The 17,269-nt window shown below is 48.8% G+C and overlaps 1 protein-coding gene across 4 annotated transcripts in view; it reads right to left on the bottom strand.

Annotated features, from left to right (window-relative positions):
* Positions 1 to 17,269, bottom strand: part of ZDHHC16 (zinc finger DHHC-type palmitoyltransferase 16) — a 434,178-nt gene that overhangs the window by 180,883 nt on the left and 236,026 nt on the right. For all 4 annotated transcript variants that reach the window (XM_069611578.1, XM_069611577.1, XM_069611575.1 and 1 more), the window contains 3 exons: positions 11,769 to 11,857; positions 11,008 to 11,036; positions 8,600 to 8,733 (listed from right to left, as the gene is read on the bottom strand). In XM_069611578.1, coding sequence (XP_069467679.1) covers positions 8,600 to 8,733; positions 11,008 to 11,036; positions 11,769 to 11,857 — 252 coding nt within the window. The remainder of the gene's footprint in view (positions 1 to 8,599; positions 8,734 to 11,007; positions 11,037 to 11,768; positions 11,858 to 17,269) is intronic.

Genomic DNA, 17,269 nt, shown 5'->3' on the forward strand with positions numbered 1-17,269 from the left:
AATTAATCATATGTGTAGATTGCGTGAATGTAGAATATTTTTGCCTACAAATACAGTTTTTCACAGCAGATTTGCATATGGACAATTGAAATACCCTTCAGTACTCTGAGTACAGTGCTGAAAAGTCTGGGGTGCAGGGTTTTGTATTTGTGGAATATGGATGATGGTCATATTTCACCCACATCTGTAGTGTTTCCTATACATCTTCTCAAGTTCAATGTCCTACACAGATTGACAAATGAGGTAGTGCTTTTAGTTTGAAAAATCAAAGTACAGTCATTTTTTCAATAAAAAGAAACAAAATAGGAGTCACAGACATATGTTTGAGACTGTCGGGGTCAAACTATCACTGCTTACACTAGTCTTCACACCATTACACTTTTTATTGTCCTTGTTCTAGGATGCTAGATATATATGCCTGCACATGATCAGGCTGTGTCTACAGGTAAACCTTCCTATACATGGTACAGTCAAATAGCCAACAGGTGGGTTCGTTCTGAGGAGTGCGCTGTGATGAGTCAGAAGGAGGACAGTGACTCTCAAATAGCATGATGTACGATATTTTATTAAAGTAAGAGGATAAAGTCTATCTTTCCCTATCGCTATGGGTTGTCCCTGCCAGTGCTATTAACTAAGGTGCGTGCCAGTCAGCCGTGAATACTCAAAAGAATTAAGTCTGCCGTCTAAAATGACCCTTTTCTGATCCTACCACTCTGAAAACTAATTTAGGGCAGGGGAATGACTCTTCTCCTGAGGATACTTCGAATACCAGTCTTTAATATCCAATCAGTAAATAGTGTCTCGTGACTTCTCTGATCAGTCTCTGAAGCTCCTCAAGGGGGTTATTGGGTTTTACCTAGTCTATGGAATTCCCTTTTGGGGTTTCCAGATTAGCTCCATGTTCTTGGCCTTGCGTCTCTGCATATTGTTGGCAGGCAATCTTACTTTGATGTTCTTTCGATCTTGGGTAATAACAGGTCCACCTGTCTTGGTGAATTTGGCTTTGTGGCTGACTCAATTGCCTAGTTCCTCTGAACTTTGGTCCATCTCTTCCCTTCTTTTTAATATTATCTTTGTCTTGCACAGGATGACGAGTTATCTCCTTCTTTCCACAGGGTCTTTTTATGCATTGGTTTTCTCTTACACTGTTAGCTTTTCAACCAACCTTTGTAGTTACTTTGTTTCAAAGTCAGATTAGTTTCACAACTTCCACTGTGACGAGTAAACTATATGGTATAATGATTCCCTTGGATCCTCCCAGGATTTCCGTTCTCCCCGTTACCTTTGTTCGTGAAGAGGAACGTGTTCAGAAGCCTTCGTCTTTGGGAGCTCTTGATCTGTTCTTGAGGTGCTGACGCCTTCTCTTCTCCAGCGTCATTCTCCTCTTATTCTTCCGTTTCATTATAATGTTGCAGTGTTTGGATGCTCGCCTCCACACCTGTGATTTTCTCCTGCTGGTGGTATTGGCGACATTATGCGGACCAGCTGTCTACCACATCCTTCCCTCTGTGGTCTCATCTCCTCTTCCTCGTTTCCCCTTTTGATGGGTTACCGTGCTGCAAGTCCACTGCAAGTCTGGCGTTAGGTTCTGCAGTTTCCAGCGAAACTTGTGCGCTTCCTGGTCCTCTGCATCTCCAGGTGTTACACAAGATGGGGGCCTCAATCCAGCTTGTGTATGTGATCTTTTATCTCTTCTTGTTCTCCATCCTATGGATTCGCAATCTTTAGCTTCTTTGTCACAGAGAATAAGGGATAGGATTCTTTTGTATAATATAACGATATCCATTAGGAGCTTCTTCGTCCAAGTGCTGATACTTTATTTTCTGGCTTTTTGAAATATCCCACGTAGGCCATAGTATATATAGCTTGAGGGAGTTCCTCACAGGAATTCGAGTCCTTGTCCCCTATCGGGGAGTCTCTCCCGGTGAGGTCCCACTTGTGTACTGAGGAGCAGGCTCACCTCCCTAGCCTCACAGGGGGAGGAGGGGCTTCCTCTTGAGGAGAAGGGACGAATTCCCTCGATTTGTCACAGCGCATAACAGATGGCCATTGTGTCACTCACTGCCATCATCAAGTGCAGCTTCTCATCCCCTCAACAATATTCCTCCAAGGTTAAGATCATGGAACATTGTGTAAGGCCAGTGTGTTTTGCGTATATGTTTCCACCTAATCAGGCGGGGATCTCTCTAAAGCAAATGCAGCGTCATCTAATAGGCTAGAAAACCTTAAAGCGAGGAACTCTGAAAACAACCAAAATCATTCCAAATCAGGGAGGACTAAAGGGGCACTTGAATAAAAAATGAATAGCATCAATGTAAAAGCATTCCATGTGTTTCTATGCCAAAGCAACCTACACCCATGTCCCACTAGAAAAGAAAAATCAAGGATCTCACTTTCTTCCAGTACACGACAAGTGTTTATCTAGATGAACAAGTTATTCTCTTACCTGGTAACGTTCTTTCGATGGGATGGTCCGACGACTTATTTCATATCTATGACAGTAATCACCACAGCTGTGCTGCTTTGGAAAATCTTCGGCGTCCTGTGTCGATGATGTCGAAACGCCGCCCTCGAGGACCTCCTCCGACGGCCGACGTCACTGGATGTTATAAGTAGGACGCCCGTAGCCTCAGTTGTAGTTTTTTCCCCAGAACATGTGCCACCAGTCTTCTGCCAGTCTGACACACAAAGCATTGTGGAAACTTAAACTGCAATCGCATTGGAAATTCTGTAGCGGGGAAGGTAGGGAGGGAGCGATATGGAATAAGTCGTCGGACCATCCCATCGAAAGAACGTTACCAGGTAAGAGAGTAACTTGTTCTTCGAGGGGATTGGGTCCTCCGACGTATTCCATATCTATTCAGACTCCCAAAGCAGTACCAATGCAAGGAGGTGGGAAAAGAATTTAGAAAACAGAAATTTAGTATGCCCAATCAAATTGCGGAGTAAAGGACCGCCTTGCCAAAGGCCAGATCCTGCCCCCGGATGGAATCGAGGGAATAGTGACGTACAAAAGTATGTACCGAAGCCCAGGTGGCTGCATCACAGATGTTACGAATAGGAACACCCCTCTGCAGGGCAGTAGAGGCAGCCATACCCCTGGTAGAATAGGCCCGTAAGCCGACCGGTGGGTCCTTACCCGCCAAGCGGTAACACTCGGAGATAGCCAAAATAATCCAGCGAGACAAAGTCTGTTTCGTCACAGCCTGTCCCAAACGCTTTCCAGCGTAACCAATGAAGAGCTGATCGTCCACTCTGACCCGGGACATGCGTGAAATATAAAAGCTTAACGCTCGCCTAGGATCAAGCCTTTGGAGCCTCTCCTCTTCCTTACCAGGATGTGGAGGAGGATAAAATGCAGAAGAACAACCTTCTGGCCTAAATGAAATTCCAACACCACCTTCGGAAGAAAAGAAGGACGAACTCTAAGGACAACACTGTCCTTATGAAACACAGTGAAGAGTGGCTTAACTGAAAGTGCCTGTAACTCACTCACTCTGCGAGCGGAAGTGACCGCAACTAAAAATACAGTTTTAAGAGTTAACAGTCTGAAAGGGCATGAATGCAAAGGCTCAAACGGAGCACCCATCAGAAACTTGAGAACAAGGTTCAAATCCCAACCAGGCACCTGGAAAGGTGACGGAGGGAACACATTAGTGAGCCCTTTCAGAAACTGAGAAATTAAAGGAATTTTAAAATAGGAACACTCTTCAGACGAGCGCTTAAATATGGACAGCGCCGCCAGGTAACCTTTAATGGTACCCACTTGAAGGCCGCTATGGGCCAAAGAAAGCAAAAAAGACAGAACCATGGGAATTTCACATGCAAAAGGATCCACATTCTTAACCCTGCACCAGTCGCAGAACTTTCTCCAACGGCAACGGTACAAGGACTTTGTTGCGGGCCTTCTGGCCGAAAGCAACACCTCGATCACGTCTTCAGGGAGATCCCAATCCTTATACCTCAACCTTTCAGAAACCAAGCGTAAAGGTTGAGGGACCTGACCTCTGGATGGAGAACCTGACCCCCTCCCGTGTGAGCAGATTGTCTCGGTAGGGAAGACGACTTGGAGGGCAGATGGACAAGTCGAGAAGGTCTGGGTACCACGTCCTCCGGGCCCATGCCGGAGCAATGAGGATCATCCGGGAAGCAAAATTCTGTAACCTCTGCAGTACTTGCGGGATGACGGGGACTGGAGGAAACGCGTACAGCAGTGGAAATGACCACTCCACCACGAACGCGTCTGCTAAGGCTCCGTTTGGAGGAAATTCCTGTGAGCAGAACCTCTCGCACTTCCGGTTGACACTGGAGGTGAAGAGATCCACTTGAGGGGTACCCCAAAGGGCAAGGATCTCCAGGAGAATCTCCTGAGCCAACTCCCACTCGTGAGAGATCGCGCTCTGCCTGCTCAGAGCGTCCACCGTCTCGTTTTCATCTCCTGCCAGATGAACTGCCGAGATCGAAACTTCCTGTTGGATTGCCCAGAACCAGAGCTGCATCGCCTCCCTGCACAGAGGAAGTGACCCTGCCCCCACCTTTTTGTTGAGGTAGTGCATGGCCACCGTGTTGTCTGTCAGGATCAGGACATTCTTTCCTCGCACAGTCGGCAGAAAAGCAATCATGGCTAGCTTGACAGCCCTCAGCTCCAACAGATATGGAGTCTGGACTCCGACGGAGACCAACGACCGCCGACTGTCAACTGTCAACTCGTTGTCATGAGCTCCCCATCCCGTGCGGGATACGTCCGTCACGATTGTCACCTCCGGCCAGGGCAGACAAAATGGAGCCCCCCTCAACAGATTGCCTTCGTCGGCCCACCACAGAAGGTCCTGGGAGACCGAAGACGGTACCTGAACAGGGTCTGACATCCTACCAGAGGACTGAGACCACTGGAGCTTGAGTGCCCATTGCAAAGGTCTCATCCGCAAACTGGCCTCTGGCACCAGAAGAATGCAGGATGCCATGAGGCCGAGCAGTATCAAGAACTCGAACGCTGGGAGAGTTTGGGCAAGTTGAAACTTGTGCACCATCTGCTGAATGTGATGAGCCCTCACATGGGGAGGAAAACACTGCCCCATGGACGTGTCAGGCACTGCTCCGATGTACTGGAGCCTCCGAGTTGGTGTCAAATGGGAATTCTTTAAGTTGAGGGAGAAGCCCAGATTGTGGAGGGAGTGGCAGGTGACTGACAGATGATCCAGGACTTGTTCGGGAGAGCGTGCCCTGATCAACCAATCGTCCAGGTAGGGGTAGACGTGAATCGCCCCTTTCCTGAGGTGCGCTGCCACCACTTTCATGAGCTTGGAGAAGACCCTCGTGGCGGAGGGCAATCCGAACGGCAGGACCCGAAACTGAAAGTGCGAGTTGCCAACCGCGAACCTCAGGTACTTCTTGTGCTTTGGATGGATCGGCACATGAAAATAAGCGTCCTTGAGGTCGAGAGACACCAACCAGTCCTGAAGTTGAAGGGCTTGGAGGACTTGAGAGAGAGTAACCATCTTGAACTTGTCCTTCCTGAGGAGTTTGTTCAAACCGCGCAAGTCCATGATGGGTCTCAATCCCCCGTCTTTCTTGGAAATCAAAAAATAAGGGGAATATGATTCCTTGTTCCTCTCCGCTACAGGCACCAGTTCTATGGCGCCTTTTTTCAGCAGGGATTGAATTTCCTGCGCAAGGAGCGGATCCGGACTCTTCAAAGAGAGATTCCCCGGTGGATTGTCTGGAGGCCTCTGCCTGAAAGGAAGACAGTAGCCGTGGGTTATGATCTCCAGAACCCACACATCTGAAGTAATGGCGCGCCACTCTGCAAGATGCTGCGCCAGCCTTCCCCCAACCGGCAAACCATGGGACATTGCCTCATGACTGAGCTGAAGCGGCTGCGGCGTTGCCTGATGGCAAAGAGGCAACAGCCCGAGCGGCCTTGGCACCTCAAGTACCTTTTACCCACCTCTGGCACTCCTACGGTGGCCCCTTTGACTGGCAGCTCCTCTCGCTTTACCAAAGGATGAGTAATAACGAAAGGAACCTCCCCTCCATTGCTGTCCCCTAGGACGAAAAGGCAGAGGTTGTCGAACTGCAGCGCCCAACGACTTCGCTGCAACCTTTGAGGTCTGCAACCTCAAGGCTCTCGTCAGCCTTGCTGCCAAAAAGATGTTCCCCGTCAAAGGGCATGTTGAGGAGCCCGGCTTGCACATCAGGAGCAAACCCCGACTTCCGCAACCATGCAAACCTGCGAATCACGGTGCTCGCTGCCATGGACTGGCTGACGCAATCTGCCATGTCCAAACCCGACTGAACGGCCTCACACATGGCATCCTTGCCATCCTGAACCATGGCAAGGAAACCATCCCGTTCGTCCCCTTCGGGAATATGTTCAGCCGCCAAGGAAACACAGTTCCACAGAGTGTGCGTGAAACGTGACAAGGCACATATGGAGTTGGCCGCCTGAAGCGCCATACACCTGCAGAAAACACTTTCTACGCCCGGCCGTCAAAACGCATGCCGTCCTTATCAGGAGGGATGGTAGGGTACGACGCCTGCTTTGCCGGGGCCGTAGCCGCCTGCACCACCAAACTCTCCGGAGTAGGGCGCTTGGACAAGTAGCAGGGGTCACTACTGGCTGGGCGGTATTTTCGTGGCAAAGACTTGCCCACTGCCGGGAGACTCTCCGGAGCAGTCCAAGCCGCTGCCACCCTCCTCTGTAGAGCCATATGAAACAGCAGTACCGGGTCAGTTGGTGGACCAATGTCGAGGATATCCATAAGGTCATCCTGAACAAACTCCCCCGGGGAGCACACCATCCTAAGTACTCGGTGACCCTTGACATAAGGCGCCGGTACAAAGAATCAGCATGAGTACCAGGCTCAGGCCTACAAAACTCCACCTCTGGAGAGGTGTCCAGCCCACTAACATCATGCAGGGACTGCCTCAAGTCCTCAAACTGGATATGGCCCGAGAGAATCTCTTCTGGCACCGTGTCAGGCACCATGCCATCATCAGAGCCCTCATCCACCTCTGAAATGAACTCCAGATGGTGGTAAGAAGGCACAGAACTTGAACCAAAGCCATGCTTGACCTTGGCCAGAGACTTTCTAGGTGGTTCCCCCCGAGCCACGGGGTACCCCCGTCGACACAGCCTCGAAAGGCGTCAAGTGAATTGGCCTCGACGCCGAGCGCAGCGCCACCAACATCGACAGCGCCGACAGTCCTCGAGGCCGGGGCCCCGAGCGTGTCCCTCGGCGGCCGGGACGCCGATGGTGTCGACGACTTCTTTGAAGGCCAGCCCTCGAAAGAGTCCGTCAACGACCTTGGCGCCACCCACGTCGACGTCTTCCGTGAAGACACCACAGGTTCACACGGTCTCGAGCGTGTCGAGGATTGGGACCTGGACCAGGCATGCCAAGAACGATTCCCCTTGTCCGAGCGGGACCTTTCCCGTGAATCGTGACGACCACCCGATCCCTAGGGCGTGCGAGCGGTGTCTCTCGGCTGATCATGACCGACCCCACTCGGAGGCGCGGACGGACCAGTGCCCTGCGATTCGAGAATCGCCAACATTTTCTTCCCGAAGGAAGCCCATTCCTCCGGTGTCGCATGCTTGGTGGGGTAAGCGACCGGCGGAGTCCTCGGATGAGGACGGAGAAGGCGACCGATGACTGCGCTTCCGGGAGTGCCTCGAAGAGGCAGAAGAGTGGCGAGACAGGATCTGGGACCGAGACCCACTGGACTTCCGACGACGACACGTAGAGTCGCCCCTCGAGTCGTCCGTCGAAAGCCCCGCAGACCTCGACTTCCGGGGTTTGGACACCTTACCTACCGATAACTTCTTCTTGCGCTCCCGCAAGGCTTTCGATGTGAGCGACTGGCAGTCGGCACAGTCATCTGTGTCATGGGCCTCCCCGAGGCACCAGAGGCAGGCGTTGTGCGAGTCCGTAACCGACATCTTGGACCCACAGTCCCCGCACTTCTTAAAGCCCGGATGCGGTGTGGAAGACGAGGTAGACATCTTCATGAAGAAATACTTCACAAACACCAAACAGGTTTGAAGAACCGAGAAACAACTGAAACTCCAAAGAGTCGAGGCACACCGAGATTCCCGAAGCGAACACGTTTGCAGAAAAAATGGAACTGAGGCTATGGGCGTCGTGCGTCCTACTTATAACATCCAGTGACATCGGCCGTCGGAGGAGGTCCTCGAGGGCGGCGTATCGACGTCATCGACGCAGGACGCAGACGCCAAATATTTTCCAAAGCAGCACAGCTGTGGTGATTACCGTCATAGATATGGAATACGTCGGAGGATCCAATCCCCTCGAATTATACTTTAGTTTATAAAAACTGATCATTGACAAATCCGAATATTTTCTGCGAGTGTGGTTCGAATGGATAGTTTGACACGCTGATAAACATTAACTTTCAATAAACATTTAATTAAACTGCATCATAAGCAACAAGTAGAATTAAAATATTTTTTAAATAACCTCTGCAATTTCCTATGTAACAAAAAGCTTGCATGTTCCCACTGAGAAGGGAGAACCCACATCTATCTGTGAAACTCTGTAATTCAAGTTTCCTTCTGTACAATCTGAGTGTTGCTCACCTCGATAGCCGCATATGCCTCTCGGAACATCTCTCGGCTGCTGATGCTGCAGTATACGCAGCCCATGGTCATGAAGACGCAAAAAGAAAGAAAGTACCGATGGTTGTAGTGCCCAACACAATTGTTTAACCAAGCTGTCGTAGGAAGTTAAAGGGGATAACATATAGTAAGAGATCCACGCAGAGGACTGACTCTCATAAATGTCCCACTTTCACAAGGCTGTGTCTGCAGAATGCATGTCTGTTTCTCACGATGACTCTCATAATCATAGGATGTAGAAAAGAAACTGCAGTGCCAACTTGCTTATATGCGCAGACCATTCTAGAAGCAGAATGCGAACTTTGATCTAAAGTGTTGCTCCCAATTGTATAAGACAAATACGTGGCATCATGCTTGGCCTCGTCAATCGTGGTAAGATCCTCTTTCAGCATGGGGTTGGAGGTTTAGGGAGATGTATAGAGCCAGTCCTAAGCCGAAAGGACAGTGGCACAGTTAAGAGAACCCCAGTTACTGTCCCCATGGCTGTATCTTTTATACAGATCACGGCCATTTCCAGCCTTGCCACCAATGTTCTATTGATTTCAGACCTACAATATCAAAGTCAAGAAAAACATGAAACAGAGGAGAGATCAGGCGCGTCGACTGACCGCAGCAGTGATTGGTCAGAGAGAGAGAGAGAGAGAGAGAGAGAGAGAGAGAACACGCTGCTGCCAGCATACACCGTAAGTGACGGTGCTCCGCAACGAAGAGAGAGAAAAGTTGCTTCTATATGTGGCAGTGCAAAGGATTTAGCGGAGCTGCCGGACAAAGCAGGCAAGTCCACACGCTAACCCAGAGGCCCCCTAGACCGCCAGGGACAGATAAGGAAGAAGGACCCACCCCCTTGGTAAATGTACCGGGAGAATCCGTGGAATCGGGTGTCCCAGAACACGAAAATGAACACTGGCCTTCCCCGGCCGCCATGTCTGATACATGAAAATACTGTGTGGAAAAAGTGGGCATGGCTTAGCCTGCTACTTATGACTTTCCACATTACTCTCTCACACACACACACACACACACACACACACAAACACCCACACCCACCCACCCCTCCACTCCACTCCACTCCACTCCACTCCCCCCACTCCACTCCCCCCCCCCTTTGTGTGGACGACAGGGCCATATTGGATAGGGAAAGAGATCCAATTGTGGCCAATAGAGGGGAACAGGAAGAACAAAGTGTGGGTTATTCGGGTGAGGACCAAAGTGGGGAACGACCAAGAAACCAGCAAGAAGGAGGAAGGAGTGGCAGATTGTTGAGGCAATTTGTGGAGCAGGTGAGGTCCTGGCTAAGGAGTGGAAGTGGTATTGCAGTGTGTGTGTGTATTTGTGTGGCGAGTGTGTAGAAAAGTCAGTGTAAGGAGTAACTGTGCAGCGGAAGCCACTAGGTGAAAGGAAGTAGGGAGAGTTAGGAAGTCCCTGAGGGAGTCTAGTGAGATAAGGTGCGTAGCCTTTAGGTCCTCACCAGTGACGGAAGGTAGAGTTGGACAGCAGGGGTCACATTATTGCAACTACTAGCCTGGTATCAGGGATGCCTGTGTGAAGGTGGAGGTTCTACAATAGACGAGGGAGAGGGGGTTGGCCATATGCCACACATACAAATCTTTACTAAAACCCTTGAGCCTCCTGGGACTGGAACAAATAGGAAATGCCACCTTTCCACTAAGTATGGAACTTCTAGTCCTAGTACTCTTATTCTAGTCATCTAGTGGTACTGGCAACTACTACTGCTGCCGAAGCCAAGATAATATTTACACAAAATGGTGCCCAGCCTCTACTATCCAGCTAGGTCAAAGCTTCCATGCACATCTTGTGCCTGCCCATAAGATCCTGAACGTGGATGTCGGTCACTAGCCAGTAACTAGCCTGCTAGCTGATGGTGGGGTGAGGATGGAGTTAGTCAACGGTCTTCCTTCATGGCCACAGAAATGTTATCCTTCAAGGGTTTTTAACTATCAATAGAGTGAACAAAACATCTTGAGGTATAGTGTGCTTTTCTCCACCACCAAGGACTGCTGAGCCAAATAGCACCCCCTTTGTAAAAGTGCATGTGAAGCAATCTAACAGAAAACAGCCTCCTTATCATTCAGATTGAGAATGGCATTAACATAAATGTAAAAAAAGAAGGCACCAGACAATGCAGTCACACAAGCTGGGGCTACAGCTGTGGTTATAGAACACACACATGGGAAGCTCGTGTTGAAGTAGAAACCTAGAACCAGTAGGAGACAGACTCACAGGCCTCTCTCATGCACTACGTTTCACATTGGAAAAAGGCCACACAAATTATTCACGGATGGTGGTAAATTCACAGAATTAACATTTCTGTGATTACATAGCTACGCACACTTTACAGCAAAGGATACGGCAATGGTGATCCATCTTCAATATACACCTAAGGAAAAACATTTAGAATATTAGTGCACTTTTTTTATATGAGAAGAGACCATTTTTTCCTTATTTAATTTCTTGCAGTAACTTTGAAACGTACTGTGCTTCTGGCCAAAAGGTATATATAACAGAGAAAGAAAAGAGGTAGCCCTCCACAAAAGTCGAGTTCGGACTCATAAAAGCATCAAGATTTAGCGGTTTCGATTAATTTCTTTCTTGCACACGCGTTATAAGTGCAAAAACTGCAGAAAAACGGCTACAGGGTCAGTGCACATGTGGCTCAACCTCTACATGGCCTGTGGCCTTTCATGAGTGCCCTTAGTTGTATTGTACCAAAAACGTGTTTGTATGCATGTAGCGGGCTACATTTGCAAGGATATCATTGAGGAAAAACTCGTTTTAATTTGAGCCTTGGTCCTCTTGTCTTCCACCTGACTAAAAGCAACTTTTCGGCAATAACGCCACATGTTATAAAAAACGTTTCATTTAGTTGGAGCGGCAAGGCAGCACGTGACAATGCTGGGCGTGCCCACTGTATTACTGGCATCACTTGAACAACTGGAAACGAAGCTAGGAACGCTCGCCGTTTCACCTGCTTGAGGACCACGAGGAACCGTGCTGCGAGATTCAGGGCACCGCACACAGCACTTTATGTACACATCACCATGAACAGTCTTTAGAAAAACAAAGAGACATCAAGAGGCGCGATGGAGCAGATGGAAAAATACCATCTCACCTGTTGCAGATGCTGCAGTGGTGGGTCCGGGCGGGTTTGGGGGATATGCATTTCCTACATATCGACACAGATGGGATCTCGGTTTTAGCCTGGAGGGAACATACAAAGCAGTTTAACTTCATTATACAAAATATTTTATCTTACAAACACCCTTAGTGAGTAGAAGGTTTTGAGCCCTACAGGTCCGAGCCAGCTCTAAACTTATCCAAGTCAGCAGAAAGGTGAGCGAGAGTCCATTATTGACACATTCAAACCCCTAATAGAATAAACAATATATTTCGAGAAGATGCGCCCTAAAAAAATGATTATTGATAACAGGAAAGAGGCGAGCAGCAGTGACATTGGGTAATCGATTCTAGGGAGTCAACCCACGAAATAGTAAAATCCATATGCATTTAAAGAATGACCACTAAAAAAAGCAAACAAGTAAACAATCTGCACTGAAATTAATTATATGAAACTTCTGAAATTTATTCATCGTGATTAGTCTCAAAACTGGACAGACTAGTAAACGAGCGCAGCTGTACTATTCATGTTACTACCGCTTATTTAGACCAGTAACACAATCGGCAATATCATTTCAAGAAAGGTCGCAGAGAAATAGAAGAGCAATGGAAGTTGAACAGCAATTGTAAACCGCAAGACCACATTTGACCCGCAGTGTTTGAATTGGCAGGATGTTGAGACAAGTGCTCCACATTAGTCATGAAATCATATATCCAAGATATAACAAGAGCACCTGCACCAGAGATGCCTATGTTATTATTTTTTTTTTTAACTGTTAACAACCCCAGCGCTTCCACTTTTAGTAGGTAAAAGGAGAGTTTGTTTTTCATATGTCTTTGCCTTTTTCCTTAGTAGGATGCTTGAACTGATGTAGGTCACCTAGGGAAACAAACCTTATTCCTTGGTGATTACCTTGGATACTTAGTGGTACATACCTGTACATCATTGGTGTAGCTGGGGCCCCAGCTACACCAGGTCCAGCAGGAAGAAGAGCCAGCCCAGCAGGTCAGGGAGACTGCAGCTGGTGGCGCGGGAAGGAGGTGCACCACTTCCGGCTGTGCTATGTGCATCAGACAGAAAGCAGGAACCAGGATCCCTGCTTCCTGTCTCGTTCAGCACGAAGCCAGCTCAGCAGCCTGGAGAGAAGATGGGTTGTTGCGTGGAACAGGTAAGGAAACATTTTTAAAAAGAAAAAAATGAGTGTGTGTGTGTGTGTGTGCATGCCGAATACGATTGTGCATGAAGTATGTAGTGCCATGCATGTATGTATGTTTATGCGTGTGTGCATGTATGCATGGGTGGTGAGTGGGCCTGTCATGAGATAGAGATAGAGAGAGAGAATATATATTAAAACATGCCAAATGGGCCTGATAATCAAAGTGCTAAACGAGCGGGGGATCAGGTACAAGTGGACCTTTCCCTTTGGCCTACTCTTCGAGTGGGCAGGAGTACAAAAACGCATAGTCACCCCCCAGGAGGGAGCGGCCAATATGGACCTGGGCCCGGACCAGCAGGAAGAAAGATCCCAGCAGCGGAGAACAGACCGAGATCCAGACCATGGGAGAGGTCAACGGTGAGAGAAAGACGTAGAAGGAAAATGACACTGCGAGGCTCACTCCAAAAGGAGGGAGAAGAGATGAAACGCAGACAAGCCAAGGCAAGCAAGGAGGGGCTGCAAAGAGCTCCTTACCAGTTACATCTGAAAGGGATGGTGGACAAATAGGGGTATAATAAGGGCATGGGGCCCGGAGTGTATATTCATCACGAAGTCAGAAAGAGTGCATAAGCCTGAGAGGGGGGAGTAGCACAGAAAGGGGAGCGGGCTACTCTCATGAGGGAAGCAAGGGGGAGAGCGGGGCAGGAGGGGGCTACTCTCATGAGGGGGCAAGGAGGAGTGCAGGGGGAGTAGTGGGAAGGGACAAGGTGGGGGGGTTCTGTGGAAGAAGGGGCGGAGGCTAGAGAGGCGGGGGAAGAAGTGGGGTACGAGTAGGGGCAAAGGGGGAATGGGCCTAACTCATGGGGGACAGAAACGGGATAACATCACAGGAAGAAAAAGAGGGCGACGGGGCATAGGCAGAAGGGTCACTTGGGTAAGGATTGGGGGAACTCATTGGGGCAAAGAACACCCAGTTACAAATTGAAATGGCCAACTCACAATTTAAGAGGGCTTAACACCCCCTCAAAAAGGAAGAAACTAGAGAGATTCACCAGAAAGGAAGGACCTGATGTCCTGGCATTGCAGGAGATGCACCTCTTTAAAAAGGACCGGGGCATTTGCAATTAAGGGGTTTCGATCAGATATTCTGTGCTTCGGGGCCAACAAAAGCAGGGGGAGTTGCGCTAGCCCTTAAAAATACACTGGACTTTAGGGTTGGGGAGACCATCAGGGATAAGGGAGGCAGGTACATAGCAATAAAAGGGGACCACATGGGAGCCACCTACAACGTAACATCAATATATGCGACCAACCTGGGCCAGGAGCCATTTATGAGAGGTTTCTTAGGGGTTCTGGAAGACTGCTAGTGGGCATGTAATAATACGAGACAGATCAGGGCAGGGAGGAACAGGGGGCGGAGCGGTGGTGTCGCCGGATCTACAGGACATGATGGAACGGGGCAGGAGTAAGATGCATGGAGGGGACTGAAGGGAGATGAAGAGGGATTTACGTTCCTATCGAGCGTACATGGCACACAATCAAGAATTGATTACATATGGGTGTCAGCAATACTGCTGGTAAAAAGAAGTGAGGTGGGTCCCCTCGGGATAGCGGACCACAAGATAGTCTCGATGAGAATGGCCCTACAGAAGCATGGAGTGGGGGAATGAGGGTGGAAAATACTGGGGAGCTTGCTGAGGAATCCAGTAATACCAGAGGAGTTGGCGGGGGGAGGGGAATAGGATTTTTTTTAATTAACAAAAGCACTGAGTCGGGGGAAAGCACCAGGTGGTGGGACACCATGAGGGGGGAGCTCATAGCGGCCAGAGCTCAAAGGGAGAAACAACTGAAGGCCCTAGAGGTCCAGCTAGAGGCATAGGTGGAGGCGGCCAGGAAATAAGCAGGGGAAACCCCCACGAGGAACACTCTTAATGCCTACAGGAGGGTTGTAGAGCCATTTGGGATTCTCAGAACAAAGAAAGCAGAGGGGGCTCTACTATTTGTCAGACAAAACAACTATGCAAAATCCAATAAGGTGGATGCTCTGTTGGCAAAATCCAATAAGGTGGATGCTTTGCGGCTATAAAAGACAAGAGGGGGGAGCGGGTGACCCATACAAAGAATATTCAAGAATGCTTGGCTAGGTATTACGAAACACTTTACTAATCTCAAAATCCCCAACACCAACAACAGGTTAACTTCCTGAGAAAATTAGTCTACCCAAAACAGGGAGAGACATCCAAGAAACATTAAGCAGGGAAATCACGGAGGAAGAGGTGAGAAGGGTAATGAATGAGCTACCTTCAAAACAAGACTCCTGGGCCGGACGGATACACGGCGGCCTTCTACAAAACATTTGCGGCACAATTCGTCATGCAGACGCTACTCTTCAATACGTTTAAAAAGATGGGCTGCATCACCCCCTCCATGGAAGAGGCAAAGATAACCTGAATACCTAAACCCAATAAGGATCCCTTAGAGTGTACCTCCTATAGGCCCCATATCGCTCATAAATGTGGATTCAAAGATTTAGACAAACATTCTGGCAGGTACCCTGGAGGGGTCCCTGCCCGATCTGTTTCACCTGGACCAGGTAGGGTACGTACTGGGGAGGAAAATCGCAGACAATATCAGGAGGGTGGCACACCAAGTTGAAAAAGCACAGAAGACTGACACTCCCCCTTGGTTCTCCCATCATTAGATGCTGAGAAGGCGTTTGAGAAGGTGGAGTGGTCTTTTTTGTTCCAGGTCATGGGAGTATAGGCCTGGGTGGGGACTTCCTTAAAATGGTCCATACCAACTACCATGTTCTGGTAACGCGACTGGTGGTTAACGGATCTATGTTGCGCCCCATTAGTCTGGGTAGGGGGACCAAACAGGGGTACCCACTCTCCCCGTTGCCTCATGGAATTTCCCTAGAGCCCTTGTTGCAAGCAATACGGGAGACAGAGGGGATTAAGGCAATACCCTTTGGGGGTCTCCAACACAAACTCGCAGCATTCGCCGACGATATGCTTCTAACACTGACTCGACCCTGAGACTCCATTCAAGCGGGAAGGGAGCTTTTGGGGAGGTCTCAGGCCTAAGGATTATTCATTTATTTATTGAATTTTTATAACGCGCCAACATGCCTTCGGGCCTCAGGGCGCACACAGAACAAGATACAGGACACACTAGACATGAAGCAGCAAAGAGGGTGAGAATTAAGGAGCTTAGTCAAGGTTGAAAAGATGGGTTTTTACCACCTTTTTGAAGAGAGAGTAGTTTTGGATTTGACGTATGGCTGCTGGTAGTAAGTTCCAGAGCATGGGGGCCTGAGAGTCAAAACTAGAGCCTCCAAACCTGGTAAGCCTGGACCTTGGCTGGCTGAGCATAGTAGCTGCAGAAGAGTGAATATTTCTATTCTCAGGCTTGATTTTAATGCGCTCCGATAGGTTTGTGGGACTTGTAAGAGTTACACATGTGTGCGCTAGTGTGAGCATTGTGTGCGTTATTCTCTGTTTTACTGGAAGCCAGTGCTGTTTTTTTGTGCGTACAGCATTATTTAGTGTGGCCTGAAGAGCCTGTATATTTGCAGAGATGGTGCCGGTTAACAGGCTGTTGCAATCATCTAGTCTGGAGTTTATCAATGCTGTAGACAGGAGAGCACAGTTGTCAGTTGTGATGAAAGGTCAATTATATTGTATTCGTTTGTTGATAAGTCTGCAGCATGACTGGATATTGGAAATGTGAGGCTTCATGGCGAGTTCGTCATCCAGAATGACGCCCAGAGTTTTTACGTTCTATAGGACAGTTATGACATTGTCTGCAATCAGGAAGTTGGAGTAATCTGAGGTCAGCTTACTCTGAGTGTTCGTGGTAGAGACAATCATCAACTCGGTTTTATTATTGTTGATGGCCAAAGAGTTACAGGCCATCCAATTCTGGATCGCTCTGTAGATGTTATTGGGGGTATTAACGTCCTTCTTGTATTGGCCATTGAGATGAATGACAACCTGAGTTTCATCTGCGCTGTTTGTTTACTGGACACACAGACTGTTCAGAAGATCTAGTAGTGGTTGGATATACAGATTAAAGAGTAATGGCGACAGGCAGGAGCCCTGTGGAAGGCCACAAGTCTGAGATATAGGCGTGGAGTGGTTGTTGCCCACACAGACCCTTACCATGCATGGTCCCAAGAAGGAGGCAATCCATTTGGATGCCAGCGTGGAACAGTTTGCAACCTCCCCGAGCCTTGTCACTAGTAGGGTGTGATCAACAGGATTGAAGGCTGCGGAGAGGTCTAGTAGCATCAACAAAGCGGCTTGGTGTTTGTCTGCTATGCCAGCTAAGGTGGACT

The sequence above is a fragment of the Ambystoma mexicanum genome, chromosome 8, assembly GCF_040938575.1.
Source record: "Ambystoma mexicanum isolate Mex_15411 chromosome 8, UKY_AmexF1_1, whole genome shotgun sequence".
In the NCBI taxonomy this organism is placed as follows: domain Eukaryota; kingdom Metazoa; phylum Chordata; class Amphibia; order Caudata; family Ambystomatidae; genus Ambystoma; species Ambystoma mexicanum.